Source organism: Rhamphochromis longiceps, linkage group LG14 (genome assembly GCF_057381845.1).
Source record: "Rhamphochromis longiceps isolate RC_006_pf linkage group LG14, R_longiceps_female_GT1.1, whole genome shotgun sequence".
Lineage (NCBI taxonomy): Eukaryota > Metazoa > Chordata > Actinopteri > Cichliformes > Cichlidae > Rhamphochromis > Rhamphochromis longiceps.
In genome coordinates, this window is record NC_140570.1 from 15,600,708 (window position 1) to 15,621,936 (window position 21,229).

Genomic DNA, 21,229 nt, shown 5'->3' on the forward strand with positions numbered 1-21,229 from the left:
TGAAGGTTAGATGCATAGCAATAATTTACACCATCAATGACATTTATGCAACATTGTTTTTTTCTGCAGTGGCAGAAAAACATAAAAAAACCCTTTCAGCTTGTTCGTGGCCAAAAGTGGCCACCCCTTGTTTACATTTACAAAATGCTATAAAATTATTATATATTAAGAAAAATGTCCGGTTTTTTTTACATGATTTTTTAGATTAGCATCAGGGCTGTTCATCAAAATCAAAATTTCATTAAAATTCTGAAATTTAACCCTTTAAATACCAGTTTGAACACATAATCATAACAACTCATAAATAGAGAAAATCATAAAATCCCAGTTTTTTTTCTAAATAATACATGCCATCTGATTTATTTGCTAACCATGATGAAGGTTAGATGCATAGCAATAATTAACACCATCAATGACATTTATGCAACATTGTTTTTTTCTGCAGTGGCAGAAAAACATAAAAAACCCCTTTCAGACTGTTCGTGGCCAAAAGTGGCCACCCCTTGTTTACATTTACAGAATACTATAAAATTATTATATATTAAAACATTTTTCTACTTAGACCAACTTCATTTTTTAAATGAAAACCAGTCCTAGTCATGAAAACCAAAATATAATTCAAAATGAGAAATTATACCCTCTGAATACCAGTCAAATTATATGTTACTACTATGTTTTTTGGGGGGGAAATAGCAATAAAGTTCAAATTTTTTCAGCAGTTGAATGACAAAACCATTTTTTTTAAAAAATCATTGCAGGTCAGTGCCAGTAACAAAAATAATAATTATTAATATTAATATTTTGTATTATGCCTGTGAGTAATAACCCCAATAAAAGAAACTCCCACTTTGTTAGTCATGCCAAAAACGGCCTTTTATTGCTTGTTTGTACAAAATACATCCTCTTTCTTTGTGTGTGTGTGTGTGTGTGTGTGTGTGTGTGTGTGTGTGTGTGTGTGTGTGTGTGTGTGTGTGTGTGTGTGTGTGTGTGTGTGTGTGTGAGAGAGAGAGAGAGAGTGTGTGAGTGTGAGTGTGTGCGCACACTCAGGGAAGGCAGGACACGCAAACCACAGCAGAGTGATCTTTGCAGACACTCTTTTCACAGCTGGAGCAAGTGGTTGCCGTTCTTCTTCTGTTTATACACAGTTCGCACCTTTTCCTTGTTTTGTTGATGGGCTGTGGGTCAGACTCTGATTCTGATTCTGACTGCTGTATCTCAGCAACAATAGCTGCGGCTGCTTTTGAGCGTGGGGCACGAGGCCGTCTTGCAATTTCTGGAGTCACCAGCATGTGGCCCAGCTCCTCCAGGAACACCCTTCGTTTGTGGGTCTTGGTGGACTCCCACTCAGGATTCACTGCTTTCCACAGGACAAAGGCATTGTATGCTGAGACGTCCAGAAGATTGTAGAATAGAGCCAGTGGCCAGCGAGCGGTTTTCCTCCGACAACTGTAGGTGCCAACAACCTTGTCTAGGTTATCCACTCCACCTTTACACTTGTTGTAATCAAGGATTGCTGCTGGCTTCTTCTTTTCCACATCACTCACTGCAGGTTCCCTATGCTTTTTGCTCAAAAGAAGCACATTCTTCCCTCGCTTGGGCATGTAGGAGACTGCCATGGCTGTTTTGGTGAAGGCAAAGACAGATGAAAGAATCTTCCTCTGTCTCAGCTGAACAAGCTGGGGAGGGAGCTCTGGTTTGTTTCTCCTGATTGTGCCAACCAGAGCTAGTTTTCTTTTGAGCAGCTCCTCTGCCAAGCTGAATGAGGTAAAGAAGTTGTCACAAGTGACAGTGTGTCCTTGGAGCCCCTCTGTCAGTTGTAGCACAACTCTCATTCCCTGATTAACTTCCCGGGAAATTCCAGGTGATTTTCCTGTGTAAATTTCCATCTTCCAAGCATAGGAGGTTGCCACATCATAGGTCACCCAGATTTTAATGCCATATTTGGAAGGCTTCTTGGGCATATACTGCCGAAATCCACATCGACCTTTGAATCCAACCAGCTGCTCATCGACACAGACGTCAACTCCTGGATTGAACAGCAGGGGGAGACGAGCAAGCCACTTTTCCCACAGGACGCGAAATGCAGCAAGCTTATCGTTCCTGAAACGCCCCGGGCGGGTGAGCTTGTCGTCAAAGCGGAGGTTAGCGCTGATCTGGGCGTAGCGGTAGTGGGGCATTGTAGCACGGAATATTGCCCGTCCGGTCTTGTCAGCCCACAAACCACGCGATGCTTCATGCCTTGAGCGGTAGACACCAGCGAGAATCAAAATCCCAATGTATGCTCTCATCTCCACATCATCCACATCCCTCCAATCCTCACACTTTCGCCTCCCATGCAGGTTTGTGTGGGTGCACAGCAGCTGAATTATCTCGTCTGTCACAAACAGGTCAAATGCAGATCTCAGGGTGCTAATGCGGGCAACTGCATACAGAGTGGGCCCTGGAGTGATACCGGTAGGTACTGCATTGTAGCGCACGGTCTCCTCAGCAGTGGGAAACCACTGAATATTCCCAGAACGAGACATCCACTCACCCACCGGCGCCCCGGCGTTTGCCGCTTCTCCTACCGTCTCTGCCATTAGCCGCTCTGCCTCGACTGCCGTCTCTGCATCGTTCTCACTTGCTGAAGAAGAGGAATCGGGCACTGGATGGTAATCCTCATCACTGGTAGTGATGCTGTCATTCTCCGAGGAGACTGAAGAAGAAGCCTCTTCTTCCGATGCAGCGGATTCCTCGTCATCTTCGCTTTCTGAGCGCATCACGTAGTCAAGTGCTTGAAGCAGTGAATATGACCGTCTTGCCATCTTGCCAGAGCAAAAATGATCTTGAAGCTGCTGGGTTTATTTATAGCTTTACAAATGACTGCACCTGTGTAAACCCCAGGACAGAACTACAAACAGTCCCAGTTTGTTATTGTTTATGCTACAGCTACAGCTTTGAACTTTGCAGAGTGTCCTGTGAGTTCTTTCTCTGTTTTTTTTTGTTGGGAGAGTAGATATTTTGGTGTGCATTTTTTTAATGAAAAGAACAAAGTTAGAGGTGCTTTCATCATGAACATCAAAGTTAAAATTCCCCAGGAAGCTCAAAGCTCAATCCGGTTGTTCAGTGATGACGCGACGAATCCTACTTCCGGGTCTAAAGTAGTCTGCGTTTAATATGGCTTTTGTGTTGTTAACATGTTTAATGTTATGTATTTTCTTCTATTTGATCTCAAAAAGCTCCTAAAACAGTCAATGATCACTGTTGACCTCCCTCGGCTTTTATTACCGCTAATCATTTATTTAAGCTCAGTTTTTAAAACCTTAGGATGTAACTACAGCCCAGCCCATGCAGCAGTATATGAATGACTAACCTCGTATTGTGGATGGATTATCTCAGTTGTTCTCCTGGCTGAAGTTTGGTCCTTTTACAGCATCCTGCCATGCGATTACATTTGTTCCTGACCACCGAGAACACTCACGGTAACTTTTATCGAGTGGAAAAAAAAGTTAGCTTGTTTATATTATGCTAACGTAGCTGTGTCGCTAGCGGTCACGCAGCACATCATTATATACCAGCTAGCCCAACTTCAGTAACCCTACAAACGTTACTGCTGTTTAGTTTTCTGTCTTCATTTATGCTGGAAGTAATAACAGAGCTGTACGTTTTAATTTGTTTCCAAAACCCCGCAGTCAGGACATGCTATATTGTATTTAGATAGAAGCTAGCGAGCTAACTCCCTGCTAACTTCTAACTCCGTTAAATGTCATAAATTCCGTTTTCATGGATGCCTGGATGTTAAACTCAATTGTTACACCTGGGAGAGCAGAACGCTGATCATTTTATTAAAGATGAAAGACTTTAGACAGTTTTTCAACTCTCAGTAATGCCACAGTGATCGTTTGATATATGGACCTGCAGCGGAGTTTAGACCCAGACACGGCTAGTGACGTCAGACTGAACAACCGGATAGCTTGCATCAAGAGCTTGCATTCACATGAACATTTTTCTCTCTTGCAAATGCAAAGTTGTGCTGCAATTTCACACTGGCACTTTTTTTTTCATGCACAAACACAAACCTTTGCCTAACATCTTTAAGATCAAACCTGAATCAAAATTGTGTCATTTTTTTGGTCCATTGGAGTGCAGTAAGCCATCAAACACCCCTATAGAAAACTCAGAATATTACATGAAATTGCTTGCTTGGCCAAAAATGGGTAAATGATGTCATTTGGTAAAAAACATTAAAAACTACAATTTTCATGTGTTGACTTTAGAATGAAAGCAATTTTACCTAAATTGCATGATATAGTACTGTCAGTAACAAGGAATCAAAAAAGGTGGTTATAATGGGTTTCAATTGGCCACAAATGGCCACTATAGAACCAAGAGGAACTATTTAGTGTATAGTGAATATTATTGACATTATTAAGGAGCTGATGTTGAAAATTAAAAAATCTGACAAAAATACACACAATGTCATTCCACTGGCATTAACAGAACAAAAATGGTTGAAAAGCGAAAAGCAAAGTGGCCACAAATGGCCAGTATAGAGCCCTGAGGGCTACACTACACACTAACTACATAAGATTTGTGCTAAACTATGGGCAGAAATCTGTGCCATCAGGAACTGAATTTGAATAAGTTAAATTTGAATTTGAATTGCTCAGATTGAATCTGAATTGTAACTTGAATAAATGCTTTTAAAAACTGAATATGAATTAGCCTAATTTGAAATTCAATTTATTGGTTTGAAAATGATCATCACTAAACTGAAATTGAATTTTATAGTTTGAAAATGAATTCATTTGCTTTGAAACTGTATTTTATCCTTTAAAAATTTAGCTCTCGAATAATTTCAGGTTCACTTCTCACCATTCAGTTTTAGTTCCAAAATTCAGTTTTTTGGGACTTACATCCGGTTCTGGTTCAAGTGCAGATTAATAGAACTACGTTTTACTAGCGAACCGAAAGTGTTACTGACGGGAATCTACAGCGTCTTGAGCTGAATTAAGACTTCAGAAGTCATTCGTCATGTGGAATGACCAGCGGATAAACTCTCAGGTTGGTAATAAATGTATTACATGTATAAGAACAAGCGTCATGTTAACAAATGATAGCCGTACAGTAACTTTTATGCTTATTGTAGCTGTTAGCTCAAAACGCTAATTTAGCGTAGTTTGCCCTGAATTCAGCTTTGACAACAAATATGATCGACTGTTTCTAGTAGAATTCCAAAGTTGTCATCTTGTACCCTGTCAGAGCCCTGTATGCTTGCAGAGACCCCTACAGTAGGGAAACATGCAAAACGATGTCCAAACCTTTGTATTTCAGCTTTATTTATGTCTTACACAGCATCCCAACTCTTTAGCTAACTTAATAACTTTAGCTAAAGTGAATAGTTAGTGTAATTCATTAGTGCAGCAATACTGGATCACATCTGTTTGAAGTGATATGATATGTGACTGTCACTGTGTTTAACTACCATAATAATTCTTAGGGTACTGAGTGCATGCTTAACTAGTTTTTTTTTTTTTTTAACATACTGCTCCATTGCTATGTTTGACAGGCTGAAGTTGTCGGGTCACCTCCTAAATCGACCATCTTTTACAGGTGTTTTGTGCCAGAAATGGAGTGTCCACTGAAGACTGAAGACACTGAATCTCTACGCCTTGCCATTGATCCCTATTGTGCCTTCATCTAGACAAGAGACAAACTTAACCACTCTCACATGCTCTGTACCTACATCACCTTCCCTGACAGTTGTAGCTTGGCTTATCTGAGGGTGAAATTATAAGAATGTGTTATTTTGCAAAGTGCTCTCTAGGGTTCCTAAATAAAATATGGCATTGAGGTAATTTCTTTTGAATTAATCCCTTCTTCTGAAATATAAGAACCTCTCCTGGTTTTAATGGCACTTTGGATTTCCTGACTTTCTGTTCCACTCCCAACCCCAAATAGATGCTGACAAGCTGACACAGTAACATGGAAGAGGGAAAGAAGTTGGAAAGGACTACTACAAATAAACCTAATGCCTAAAAATGTAAAATAATAATAATAATAATAATAATAATAATAATAATAATAATAATAATAATAATAAAGGCAAAAGATGAAGTAACAAGTTTTTAGTTTCTTGGTTATTCCAAATGATCATCTAGATGTCTGTGACATGTGATGACAAACACCATAAAGGAAGACCTTTGTCATCACATGCTTAAACTCATCATATATTTTTGCATATGCTGAACAGGCAGTCAGACATGCTGTAACTGTTGAGTAGAAAACTGCATGAACACCATACGGCAGGGGTCTCAAACTCCAGTCCTCGAGGTCCGCTGTCCTGCAACCTTTCCATGTGTCCCTGTTGCAACACACCAAGTAGGTCATTAGGAAGACTATAGAACTTGACTGCATGTTGAGTTGGCAATTCAGCCATTTGATTCATGTTACAGCAGCTCATGAGTGAATGAACATGGTGCAATAAAAGTATTTTTAGAAGTATGTGTTTCCAAATACATACATTTACTTAAATTTACTTGAGTAGGATCAGGGGTTGCCACCTCAGCATGCAGTCAAGTTCTATACTCTTGCTAATGACCTACTAATTGTATTCAGGTGTGTTGCACCAGGGACACATGGAAAAGTTGCATGACACTGGCCCTTGAGGACTGGAGTTTGAGACCCCTGTCATATGGAATATGACAGGTGTGGTTGAACTGCATGAAGACTCTGAAGTTTCTCTTCTCTTCTGGCAGGACAGGAATGTGGCCTTGTCCTGTGAGCCACCGTAAGGATGTACTTAGAGTAGAACTGGACTGTCACCGGCCTCAGGCTCTTCACCTTTTCAAAGACAAAGCAGTCATTTAGATAAAATATTAGATATTGTTTACCTGTAAATGCACAAAGTAAATTTAGAAATGTAATTATTGTCAAGAGTGAACAAGCACTGATAGTGTAATCTACAGCTGTGGCCAAACGTTTAGAGAATGAGAAGTGTTGTTTGTTTATTTACAAAGTTTGCTGTTTCAGTGATAGTTGTATATCATATTATATCACTTCAAACAGAGATGATCCAGTATTGCTGCACTAATGAATTAGACTAACTATTCACTTTAGCTAAAGTTATTAAGTTAGCTAAAGAGTTGGGATGCTGTGTAAGACATAAATAAAGCTGAAATACAAAGGTTTGGACACCGTTTTGCATGTTTCCCTACTGTAGGGGTCTCTGCAAGCATACAGAGGGGGTACTCTGAGAGGGTACAAGATGACAACTTTGGAATTCTACTAGAAACAGTCGATCATATTTGTTTGTCAAAGCTGAATTCAGGGCAAACTACGCTAAATTAGCGTTTTTAGCTAACAGCTACAATAAGCATAAAAGTTACTGTACGGCTATCATTTGTTAACATGATCTAGTTCTTATACATGTAATACATTTATTACCAACCTGAGAGTTTATCCGCTGGTCATTCCACATGACAATTGACTTCTGAAGTCTTAATTCAGCTCAAGACGCTGTAGATTCCCGTCAGTAACACTTTCGGTCCGCTAGTAAAACGTAGTTCTATTAATCTGCACTTGATTACTCTTGAACCAGAACCGGATGTAAGTCCCAAAAAACTGAATTTTAGAACTAAAATTGAATTGACTGTGTGCACGTTAGGATATGCTACTTCCGGTGCGGAAACTCCTGTGGGGAGCTTTGTTTCCGTTGTCCTATTCGTGCCTGGTTTAGAACACACATGCATCAACATTACAATGAGCGGGTGGAGGGAGGTTTGGAGTCTTCTCTCACCCCCGTTCTCTGCGACCTGCTGGAGCAGGGGGGCTAGGAGGAGGAGTTGGCCGTCTGACTGCGGTCTGGAGTGTGGAGCCTTCCTGCTGCTGCGGAGTCGGGGCGGTCTGCCTCCCCCCACCGCAGGGAAAAGGGAAACACCACCTGGGTCTGGGTGCAGTTCCCCCCTCCAGGGGCGGGGGCACCTAGACCCGGTTTGTAGAGTACGCTTGGGGAGTGTGATCGTGTGTACAACGTCTCTTTATGTCTGTCTCCACGTTGGTTGAGTGTGGAGTAAGTGCATATGAGAGCATGAGGGTGGGAATGGATGTTTGTATCTGTGTGTGCCTGTATGTCTGTGTCTATATGTCAGGTTGGGTGTCAGGCGCCACCTCTCTGGGGACATCTCAGGCCCTCCAAGGTTTGGAGGCCTATCTCCCCCTACCACCACTTCCCCTGCCAGTGGCGGACCCCCTCAGACATCGGTGCGTTGGTGGTTCTTTGTGTCCGGGGATGGGCGTCCAGGTACACACCGGCTCACTCCTTGGCGGCCGCTTATCGGGGCCTGGAGCCTGGGGCTCGCTCGGGCCACTTCGGAGGTGGGGTGCCCCCGGCCTCTCGGCCTGGGGCTCGGTCACTCAGGCGCAGCTGGCTGCCGGCGGAGCTCACGGGCGCGTCACTGCAACTCCCCCTGGCTTCTGCTCCGCGGCTGCTGAGTGAGCCCTCATCTGGGACTCTCCTCAGCTCTTTCCGGGACAGTGGCGCAGCTGCCCCTCTGTTGGTCTTCCTTGGTCTCTTGTGTTCTGGGGGCCTCTGGATGTCTGGAGTTTTGATCTCCTCCACACCTGCTTCACGCCCTGGAGGACGGGGCTGTGGCCCCCCCACACCCTCTAGCAGATTATTACATGAAGGAACCTTTTAAAAAAACAAAAAACAAGCGCGTCCATGCTCACAGGTGTACACACGGGTGATCACACCCACAAACTACACCCTTTTTGGCTCCTACCTCAAAGCACACTGTGTTCTGTTGATCTTATGTGCTGCACAATAATGTTTAACATTTAGTATTTACTGTCATATTCCCATATATCATTGTGATGTTGTTTATTCTATTACTCTTGTTCTCTTCTGCTTGCTTTCTTTTTTCTTTCTCAGCAGGTGATCCAGGTGATTGATATATGCATTTTTTTTCTCTGCCCGTTCTGTTGGTTTTTGTCTTTTGCCCTTCTCCCCCGTCCCTCTTCTCAGCTGTTTCTCTTTCCCTCTTTCTTTCTCCCCTTCTTTCCCCCAGTCAAGTCTGTCCCGTATTCAGTAAGTGAAAATAAAATAAACAATAAAAGGTGAATCAAATGGACCATTACGGCAAGGCTGGGATGGTCAGTTTGGTAAAGTAAATCCGTTGGGCATCTTTCTTTGCCTTTAGACAACAATTCTGATGGCAAAAGAGCCAAACGGGACAGGCCAAAAAAAAAAAAAAAAAAAAAAAAAAAAAAGGATATGCTACTTCCGGTGCGGAAACTCCTGTGGGGAGCTTTGTTTCCGGTGTCCTATTCGTGCCTGGTTTATGGTCCAAAACAAGTTAAGCAAATGAATGAATCAAGCGGCGATTTACATTTCTATAGATGTCTTGGGCATTTACCCAATATATCTGTAAATGATGTTCATCGACTTGTTGATATTTTTTCCCTGCACCTCAGGGCAAAAGAGAAAAGGGATTCAAATGTTATATTTCTCAGCTGTCCCTCGTTTATCGCGGGTGTTATGTTCTAAAAATAACCAGCGATAGGTGAAATCAAGTAGCCAATTTTATTTTTTGACGGTGCAAAACGTTTCCTGGACATTGTGGACATACAGTACTGCACTTCAGAGTCACACTGCTAGCGATCGATGCAGCGATTCTGTACTGTACAGGAGAGACGTCACGGAGGAGATCGTCTGCAGCGATCAGGACGCAGGACACAATGTGACGTAAAAAAAAAATAAGCATGCAAACTTGCACTAAAAAATCTGCGAAACAGCGAGGTGAAAGGTGAACCGCGTTATTAGCGAGGGACCACTGTAATTTTTAAGGTAAGTCACAACATACCCTTCGTACATACTAATGTATAGAAACCGTTACCAGCAATCATTCATTTTTTGTGTGGCTTTTTTCACGGTTTGTTAACATGCTGTGTAGGTGTGTACTTGACTAGCTGATATCAACATAATGGGGGAAACATCTGGTTTGACTATTCTTCACCTGTAGTTTGAATGCTGAACATTTGCCTGTTTAAATCATAAGACCAGTCACTATACAGAGATGTGCTTCTGAATGTGAAATGTGTCTTCTGCTGCAGTGATGCAGTTCTGCTTGTGTTGAGTGATGTAAACAACTGATCGATCTAAACTCTTTAAACGTCAAAAGTGATCATTCGATTTTTTGTGACACAACAGTGGTGAGTGTTCCCACCTTCTGCTCTTTGTAACTTAACATGATCTTTCCGTTTTCGAGTTTTGGACATGATTTTGGAGTATATCTTTGCAGTAGCGATTGACCGCAAAGTAAAGCTACCGGAAATGTACAACCCCACATCCGGTCTCAAACCAGGAAGTTAGCATTTTCTCGTGCACAGGGTCAATTGTAGAACTGAAACTGAATGGTGAGAAGTGAATCTGAAATTATTCAAGAGCTAAATTTTTAAAGGATAAAATACGGTTTCAAAGCAAATGAATTCATTTTCAAACTATAAAATTCAATTTCAGTTTAGTGATGATCATTTTCAAACCAATAAATTGAATTTCAAATTAGGCTAATTCATATTCAGTTTTTAAAAGCATTTATTCAAGTTACAATTCAGATTCAATCTGAGCAATTCAAATTCAAATTTAACTTATTCAAATTCAGTTTCTGATGGCACAGATTTCTGCCCATACTAAACGTCACAAATCTCTCACATCTCAAAACACCGCCGTCACTCCCCCGCCCTCCCCCCGCCCAGGCGGAGAGCGCCTTCGAGCGTTTTCCTTATAAAACGCCGTTTAACCGTTTCTTCCCGAAGTAAATATAAACAACGATAGTATTCAGCAAAAACAAACATTGCATATATTTTTTTATGATAACTCTGGTTTTACGTGGCCTGTCAACACAATTTAAAAACTGGTATAAAGTCCACACTTTTTCCGTCAATTGTTCCGTCTGTCCTGCTCACATCTCCAATGGTTGTACACGTTGTCATTGGCGTGCATAAGGACGCTGTCATAGCCTGTCAATGACGTTGATTAGCTGCGTATATACGATTGTGAATCGCATCATTGGCTGCACTATGGGATAAGGTGGCATCGTTCTAATCCCAGCAGCCAGTCACTTACTGACTAACACTGCAAAACAGAATTGTTAAAGTTTTAATTTTAATTGCAATTCAGGTTAGATTTTTTTTGCGCGCAACGCAGATTTTCTGTGCGCAGAGACCGTGCCAGCAGTGCGCAATTGCGCACGCGCGCAGCTTAGAGGGAACATTGCCTGGGATGTTGTATCTTGGGTCGAGCTTTTAACCACTTAAGCCCTCCTTTATAACCATGTAACCCACCAGTAATTTCCTTTCACCTTTAGCTCTTCCTGTCATATGAAGCACAGCTATCGAGGGCTACAGTGACTCTCAGTTGTTTACTTTTGGGTCGCACTTCACCAACTGCTAGTATCTCCGTTAGAGTGCTTTCATAGCCTGATTGTACTCAACAGTTATCAAAAATTATTATATTTCATGCATGTTTTGCAAAGCACTGTGTTTTGTCAGTGGTTCTTTTTATGTAGCTCCCTTTTTATGCAGTATATTGTCATCAGAGGCGCACACCCTGCTCTTGCTCTTAGACACATATGGGTTTGTTTCATTGTAGTGCACACGAGGGAACATAAATGTAAGGTGTCGCTATATCAAAGATATTACCATATGACACTTTTATATCGTGCCAAAATGCATACTGGTATTCTCATGGCTATGATATGGCACAGCACTAACACAGACTGTTTCACAACCTAAAGCTGCTCTCAAAGACGAGCATGACTCGTACATGCTGCTGGATCCTCATACAGCTGCAAAACGTGAAGTAGTTTTTTGGTTTGGACTCATATAGTGTAACTACTAATAAAGCAAAAGCAGATATTCAGTTCTCACAATCCACCAACTGTGGTGCACGTCTGCCAAGCAACCAGAGACAGCTGAGTAAAAGCAGCGCAGATGATAAATAGTTGTCTATGCACACAGACCGCCCATAATATGCTGTGACAGCGTTCGCTATTGTGTTGTGTGGGTGTACCTTGGAGTGTACATACTGTATACTATTACTGGAATATTCACTAAAACAAATGCATATTTTATATGCAAAAATGCACTCAAGTTTTCCTGATTATACCATTATTCAATATGTTTTGCAGCAGAATCTACATTACAGCTGAAATCCATTTACATACATTTACTCTGAAGTCAACGGGGTCTGAAAGAACAGCATCTCATGAAGACGGTTCATTGACCCTATACAAAAAAAAAAAAACTTGCTGAGTTGAACTGGCAAAACACACTGTACCTAATAAAACAATAATGTTACAGCTGTGTCAACTAACTGCATGACAAGATCCTGTCATCATGAAAATCCAGTGTTTCTGCATACTCAATAAATTGGACAATGTCACAAGAGTCCAATCTGCATATTAGGAGGAAAACCAGGTGAGGGTGGAAGCACAAGAGCTGCCTATAAAAAACAAAAACAACATGATACCTGTGAAGCTGAACCAAAGTAGCCAGATTAAGTCCATCCTAAGTGTGTGTTTGTGTATGTTTTAGGATGTAAGGAGCTGTTTTGGGAGCTCTCACTGCAGTATGCGTTAATCCGTTTATTACACGTCTCAAAGTGATATTCACAGTGCTCCGCTCAGCACAAGGCCTCTAGCGCAGATTATGCCCGCTCCACAAACACAAAAAAACATCAATAATGCACAGGCACACACACTCAGAGTCAGTTTCTGATATACAAAACCACACTGACACACTTCCTCTTTCTTTTCACACGCATACTCACATTAAGCAGCACATTAAGGCTGGATACCCAACATGCTGTCAAAGCTAAAGTCGTTCTGCTGCTAACGATCCATTACACACTCCACATATCCGACAGCGAGAGGCATTGATGCAGTACCAAAAAAAAAGAGGGATTACCCCCTGTCGTGGCCACTGGATTGGTAGTGGTGTGTGAGAAAGTGTAAGGGGTGAGATTCTAAGGTGGCCATGGTGAAAAGACACAGACACACAGTATGAAAACGGGAAGGTACGACACTTCACTGTTTGATTCGCACACTGGAGAAACTCACATTTGCCTTTCAGGATATCAACATCAAATGGACATTTGAACAACTGCCTAAGCATTTCTAGGTCAACTAACAACAAAAACATATACCCTCTTTATGATAAGCTCATCCTTGATGTGATCCTCGCACAAATACAATTGAAAGGCATGAGGGTAATCAAATTTAAGGATGTGTGTTACAAACCGTTTGGAAGCGGGATTACTGCATTCATCCTGACTTCCACTGTGTTCTGTACCAGTACCTGGAGTGCCTGCTTGGGATGGAATATTTAAGAAAGGTTAAGAATTAATGGTTTAAATCACTCTTGTAATTCATAATTCATTCAAACACTTACTGTATTATTTTCTATGATCATGATCGGTAAAATAATATACTGATCACAGATAGCTATATCATGTATATGTGATTGCATACATGAAGGTTTTTGGTCTGCGCTCTTGACCATGAGTCTTAGCTCCTGCTCCAGGCTGCTCAGAGCATGTGCAGTTGTGTCTATCTCCAGGTCAGGGTCCTCACAGCCCATCTGGTCCACATTACAGATCTCCATGATCTCTCTGGCTGCTTGGGACAATGGACAAAATACTGGCGAGAATTCTGAGTCCACTGTGGGAATAAAGAAACAGCGAGAAAAAGGAGGGGACAAGGAATGAGAGGTTTGGCAACGGACAGTGCGAAATAGTTAATGCATACTTGGTAGATAGCCTGAAAGCAGATATGGAATAAAAGCCAAACAGGGAAATGGGTAGAGAAACGCATAAGCTGTGAATAAGGAAGGATGGAATGATGATCATGAGGCTGTACAGTAAAAGGTATTTTCTGAAAACAGCTACAGAGAGAGTGAGTGTAAGAAGTAGATAAGAACAGGTGTAGAGGAAGAATGGAGAAGGTAAGAAGAAGATGGTATGTTGCTCAGGATTCAAGAAAAAAGGGTCGATCACAACTGTCAGTGGAATGAGTGGTGTCTCATCCCACTCCTGTGTGAGCCACATCAAATTGAATCAGATTGAACATCCATCTCCACCTGCTCACAGTAAATTACATTGAGGCCCCCACTGAGAAGCTATGATAGTGTGGGTGTGTATGTGTGGCTGCAGCACACTGATTCCTCATGCTGCGTGCTGTCTAACCAGTTTCAGCTTCAGTGTTAAATCGTTCAGTCTTTCAATCTTCCATTGTCTCCTCACCTAGCCCTCCCTCCACCCACTCTCAGTGCCTGCCTCTGTCTTTCAACTGGCACAGAACCTCCACTTAGTGCTTCACAACCACCTGCACTGTCAAACTAAGCAGCATGGGAAGAATGATGCATGCAGGGGAGTGCTTCTAACGCATGTGGACACACACATACCTCTAGACTCGATTTATTTCAATTTTAAAGCAGATGGCGCACACATATTTAGATTTCTGCTACTGATAAATCTCTGTGCCAGATTTAAAATGTATGAAGTGTAAAATGAAGAAGACTGAACTTTGATATCACTCAAGCGTTCCTTTGGAAGGTCAGATTTGAATAATTCCATTCTGCATGGACTGTATGTGGGATATGTTAATAGCCTTAAGACAAATTGAGATGTAATACCTAACATATGCATCTTTTTCATGTGATATATTATTATAATTGTACTGTAGGTATAACTGCTGTATGGAACACACTACAGTAAAGTATGGAGGGGAAAAAAGGAAACCAAATGCTGTGAACTTTAAAAAGAGTTCCCCACTTACAAACATGCTCAGGGGCACAATGCTATTTTAAAACATTAATTAATGGCACAAGGGAGCCAAAGCACAGATGTTTTGGCGAGAAGCCTTCTTCTGTGTGCTGTCAGACAGCACATTGGAGCGGCACACTGACAAAACAGCACAAAGAAGCACTCTGAGAGGGAACTTGCCGAAACATCAGTGCTTAGGTTCCCTTGTGAATTAAAAATACAGAAAAAATGTTGCACACTCATTTTGATAGAATAGTTAAATATGTTTCAAAGTTGTTTTTATTTATTGTTTTTAACTAACGTACTCCTCCAACTTAAGTTTAAGCATTCAATCTGACAAGACTATTAATTGAGTGTAGCTTATGTGGGCCTCAAGAGTTGGAACTCTTGGATAAGATTAATTTAAAAAAAGACTTATGAAAGCAGGTTTAAATACTTTGACAACATGGAAAGAAGTGAGTTAGGCAAAATAATACAGAGAACTGATCAACACCGAGAGGGAATTAGAAATCTCACTGAATAAAACAATTTACTCTCTGGTCTTTCAGGTTTCTATGTGTGCAAATATGCATCAGCATAAAGAGATTAATGCACTGTTTCGTGTATCTGTATGAAAGGATGTATTCCTGGATCAACCCACAGTCCTGCATGTGTACGTGCTCAGTATAAGTGGATAATATGTCTGTTCACAACCAGCACAAACATTGAAATAGTGTTTCTATATGCAGAGATATAGTGTATTAATTGTGTCCACAATAGAATTCTGTGTGTGTAAATAAATAAAAAGCACAAAGAACTCTGTGTACCTGAAAATCTTCACATAGACACAAACAAAATACTCACAAGCACTCATGACAGCGCAAATACACTTCCACTCACCAGATGTTCCCAGTTCATCTGCTGATACTTCTCCTGTCCTGGATGAGTGAATCTGAATTCCAGTTGGCTGCCTGTGGTTGTCCTTCATCACACCGAAAACCAGGTGTTCCTCATTTAAAGCTCTGAAGCTGCTGCTTAACCCATAACTTTGTAACCCTAAATGAGTTAAAGGAAAAGTTAAAGACGGGTCATAGCACACCTCACCCAGAACAGCCATCCATACAGGGAGTGCAGAATTATTAGGCAAATGAGTATTTTGCCCACATCATCCTCTTCATGCATGTTGTCTTACTCCAAGCTGTATAGGCTCGAAAGCCTACTACCAATTAAGCATATTAGGTGATGTGCATCTCTGTAATGAGAAGGGGTGTGGTCTAATGACATCAACACCCTATATCAGGTGTGCATAATTATTAGGCAACGTCCTTTCCTTTGGCAAAATGGGTCAAAAGAAGGACTTGACAGGCTCAGAAAAGTCAAAAATAGTGAGATATCTTGCAGAGGGATGCAGCAGCTTCTGAAGCTTGATCATCAAACAATCAAGCGTTTCATTCAAAATAGTCAACAGGGTCGCAAGAAGCATGTGGAAAAACCAAGCCGCAAAATAACTGCCCATGAACTGAGAAAAGTCAAGCGTGCAGCTGCCAAGATGCCACTTGCCACCAGTTTGGCCATATTTCAGAGCTGCAACATCACTGGAGTGCCCAAAAGCACAAGGTGTGCAATACTCAGAGACATGGCCAAGGTAAGAAAGGCTGAAAGACGACCACCACTGAACAAGACACACAAGCTGAAACGTCAAGACTGGGCCAAGAAATATCTCAAGACTGGTTTTTCTAAGGTTTTATGGACTGATGAAATGAGAGTGAGTCTTGATGGGCCAGATGGATGGGCCCGTGGCTGGATTGGTAAAGGGCAGAGAACTCCAGTCCGACTCAGACGCCAGCAAGGTGGAGGTGGAGTACTGGTTTGGGCTGGTATCATCAAAGATGAGCTTGTGGGGCCTTTTCGGGTTGAGGATGGAGTCAAGCTCAACTCCCAGTCCTACTGCCAGTTTCTGGAAGACACCTTCTTCAAGCAGTGGTACAGGAAGAAGTCTGCATCCTTCAAGAAAAACATGATTTTCATGCAGGACAATGCTCCATCACACGCGTCCAAGTACTCCACAGCGTGGCTGGCAAGAAAGGGTATAAAAGAAGAAAAACTAATGACATGGCCACCTTGTTCACCTGATCTGAACCCCATTGAGAACCTGTGGTCCATCATCAAATGTGAGATTTACAAGGAGGGAAAACAGTACACCTCTCTGAACAGTGTCTGGGAGGCTGTGGTTGCTGCTGCACGCAATGTTGATGGTGAACAGATCAAAACACTGACAGAATCCATGGATGGCAGGCTTTTGAGTGTCCTTGCAAAGAAAGGTGGCTATATTGGTCGCTGATTTGTTTTTCTTTTGTTTTTGAATGTCAGAAATGTATATTTGTGAATGTGGAGATGTTATATTGGTTTCACTGGTGAAAATAAATAATTGAAATGGGTATATATTTGTTTTTTGTTAAGTTGCCTAATAATTATGCACAGTAATAGTCACCTGCACACACAGATATCCCCCTAAAATAGCTAAAACTAAAAACAAACTAAAAACTACTTCCAAAAACATTCAGCTTTGATATTAATGAGTTTTTTGGGTTCACTGAGAACATGGTTGTTGTTCAATAATAACATTATTCCTCAAAAATACAACTTGCCTAATAATTCTGCACTCCCTGTATATTGGATTCATAAAAATGCATACTTCTTGTTCTCTTGCAGTTGCTCTTTAAAAAAATATATCATCTCACACTTTCACATTCTGATATTGTCCTTTACATGCTTTTAAAAAGGACTCAGAATATCTGGATCCAAAATGTACAAAATACAAAGAGACAGATCATTCACTGTCACGCTGCTATCAGTTGGACATATAGCAGGCAATTGGAAACTGCAATGGATTTTCTTCGCTATCTAAGTCTAGTTTGTGACCTTTCTACAGCACTACCACATGGAAAAACATTTTGGCTATGACTGAATATGAATGCAGCAGACTATAAAACTTGCAAGATGACAAAACAAAATACAAATATTTATTTCATTTTTGTTTGATAATTAAAGTAAAACTATTTTACACTGTATTTGTTAAGTATACAAATCACTGTAATCATCAATAGTTCATAAAATGTGGTATTTCAAAGGTACTTAATAGTAGTTCATAATAACAAAAGGATGCTGAATCAATTTTAGGATTTTTATGAGATGTTATTCCACAAATATTGTCACATACACACGAATGAGCCCCTTCAAAGGCTTCTGCAGATTTAAATACTCATTCAAGTTAACAGAGCTGACAAAACAAGGTAAAAAGAAACACACACACACGGCTGTAAGGAGATAACATAATCTATTAGCCTAAGTGACTTATATAGATTAATTCAAGTAAATTAATTTGATAAAATAATCCATTTGTCTATTTATCAGCAGAAACTGTACTAAACAAATATTGCTTAACAAGCTGCTCAACCAGTCCTGACAGCTGCAATGCAATTACTGCTGTTTTCAGCTCTCTCTCCTGTGGTCAGCTAATTAATTAATTGATTAATACTACTGACTGGAGAACATACTTACTACTCAAAATCAGCTGAAAATAAATAAGAGGGAAAGGGCGAGCAGTCGCATAACAGTTTGTCATCTCGAAAGAAAATGGAAAAGGCTGAAGCTAGTTTGGAAAACACACATAGATTTAAAGGGACCATTCTACATGTGTGGTGTGCGTGCGTGTGTGCGCGCATATGTGTGTGGGTCATTATCCTTCCTATTTGCCTGCCTGACTCTCTCTGTCTTTCCTTTTGTTGGACTCGATGCACATTTTGACAGAAACTGCACACTAACAACCTAATTTTCTGACTGATGAGGTGACAGGGAGTACGGAAAAAGGGACAGCAGGGTGAAACTGTAGAGCAGCAGACATATAAAACCTGTTGGATTGCAGTCTTGCCAACGAAAAAAAGGAAAGAAGATAAAAACAGAATAGACAGATGGAGGGATGGAAGGACATAAATGAGTGTGAAGTGTTGTCAAGGTGATATTCCTCCTTTCTAACCTTTCTCTCTCATTAACTTTGGAGGTTTAACGATGGTGGCAGAGACAGAGCGGGATTTGACGAGAGGTTGGCTGCATGGTGCGAGGAGGCTAGCGGTGCCCTTGTGGGAGTCTCTCACCGTCAACCCTATTCATTTAACGCTATACTAAGAACTATGTGATTTGATAAATGGCATTCAAGTACTGTATGTGGCTGCTAGACTTCCATATGTTATGATGTTCAGTGCGAGGGGCATAAACACATATCCAATTTACAAATTATTAGTTTTGAAGCATTTCAAATGTCCATTTTGCAATCACAAATAGAACATTAATGCTACGCTCAGAAGGCAGTTTTCTCAGTGGCTACAGCATGGTCTACCACCTGCAGTTAATGTGCAACATTCTTAAAGCCATTTTGTTACAGAAGGGAAGGTGTAACAAACAAGAAATAAACACCAAAAGCAGGAGATAAAAGTCCACATCGTCTCCCAAAGGCAAATGACAGCGATAGGTAATAAGTAATATACTATTACATACAAACCTTACTGCATACCATGACTATGCAACCATAACTAGTTAGCCACAATATTAAAACCACCTGATTAATACTCAGTAGATTGTCTTGGTTCCACCAAAACACTTCTGTCCTGTTAAGGGGAGGTCTTGGGGTATCCTACAGAGTCTTGCATCATTACACTGGCAGACGATAATTTGGTTCCTCTGGGTTGTGGTTTGTTACCTCTGTTGGTGTAGAATCTGATGAATCAATGCCATGACCATTTCACTGTGTTCCTTGAGTGATTATGGGAGAGTTTTTCTAGTGTGATGAGCCACATTGTCCTGCTGGAGGCCAATGCCGGTGTGTATTGATGTCATTGTGAGGGGCCCAACAGTTCTAAGGTGGGTGGGATACATGTTACAGTAACAACTACATAAATACCCAGTTCCATAGTACCCCAGCAGGAAAATACATTGTCAAAAAATACAAGAGATGATCACTTCACTTGTCAGTAGTTTTAATATTGTGGCTGATGTGTGTATTTGAACAGGATCATACACTTTAATTTCATTTGGATGTAACATTATCACAATACGTAACCTTTTTTAGCTTTCTGTGTTTTAAAGTTCCTCTTAAACTAAAGTAAAATTTCTGTGATGTGTCAAGGATGCAGGCTTTATTACTACTTTGTGACTTGTGAGTCTTTTGTGATGAAATATCGACATTTTAGGCAGGTAGAATTAGGCGTGAGCCTGTGTTTTCCTAAAGTTAAGAAAAGTGAGGAGCTAAATATAGGTAGAAAGAAGCACAGAGGTTACAAAGCATTTGAAAGCAAAGGCTTGCACACACTCACATACAACACAAAACAAAACGGCATCACAGGAAAGCTCCCTTTGGACCCACCAGCAGTAAATTATCAGTGTTGTCCCCAATCTCTCGTTTTTCACCAAGCAGCCAGCACTCCTCTGGGTTTAAAACTCATTTTCGTGTGTCTTGTAAGCTCTACATTTTTACATATTTGTTCTAAATCCTATTATGAGGCCTTAGTGACATGAATAACGCTCGCAAATTGGAAAGTATCTCCAGGCAAAAGCTGGACACAGAGGTAATCTTCACAATCTAATCTCATGAAGCACAATAGCAGCAACCACACTTTCTGATGTCGTTTAAAGGAAAAACAGGATGGCAATTGAAGAAATTGAAGCATAAAATCTCAAGCACACTATTCATACACATTAAAAGACTTTCCCTTTTTAACCTACCTGTTGGGTCTGAATCACGCAGTGGAGACTGGCATGTGTGAAGTGGGTCACAGTGTGCATGTTCTGGTGTCTCTGGTTGACTGGCAATCATATCCAAACCTAGAGGCGAAAACCCATGCAGATCACAGAAATGCTCTGATCCAGACCCAGCACTCTGGTTGTGCATTACCTGAGGGTATACACAAACAGATGGAGGAACACAGGAGAAGGGGGGATGGAAGGAGGAAGGGGGGAAGCAGTAAAAAGGGGAATGACAAAATGAAAACAGTGAGAAAAAACAGGTCATGTTAGGATGAGATAGTAAGTTGATACACGCAGAGATATGGAAAGAGAGTAACGTACAGTGGAATACAAAATAAAAGCTTGCTCTTAAAACTATCTGTGAATACAGTCCTTCCTGAATCAGTCCAAAAAGATAAAACAAGAGAGCAAACAATATTAATTTAACTTCAAGCTAGGTAAGCATGTTAAATTTGTATTTTTCTGTTTAGAATGTGCAAATACATATAAATGAGCTAGCTACTGTTCCCTCTCTCATCCAAACTTGATGAATTGATTTTTAATTAACCCTTGGAGCTGGCGAGAGCATCTCACAATAGTGTGGTGGGTTCGCTGTCGTCCCTTTGCAAGTGTCGTCCTGTGAGACAGAAGAAAATGTGGAAGCTCTGTTTA

At 41.0% G+C, this 21,229-nt stretch overlaps 1 protein-coding gene across 5 annotated transcripts in view; it reads right to left on the reverse strand.

The window, feature by feature from the left end:
* zbbx (zinc finger, B-box domain containing) overlaps positions 1-21,229 on the reverse strand; it is a 77,946-nt gene that overhangs the window by 3,099 nt on the left and 53,618 nt on the right. For 2 of the 5 annotated variants that reach the window (XM_085379627.1, XM_085379625.1), the window contains 5 exons: positions 21,126-21,194; positions 20,558-20,726; positions 15,680-15,835; positions 13,509-13,697; positions 13,278-13,347 (listed from right to left, as the gene is read on the reverse strand). In XM_085379627.1, the coding sequence (XP_085235753.1) occupies positions 13,278-13,347; positions 13,509-13,697; positions 15,680-15,835; positions 20,558-20,726; positions 21,126-21,194 (653 nt within the window). Of the gene's footprint in view, positions 1-13,277; positions 13,348-13,428; positions 13,698-15,679; positions 15,836-20,557; positions 20,727-21,125; positions 21,195-21,229 lie in introns of all 5 variants that reach the window. The other 3 variants (XM_085379624.1, XM_085379623.1, XM_085379626.1) reach the window with 2 other exon arrangements.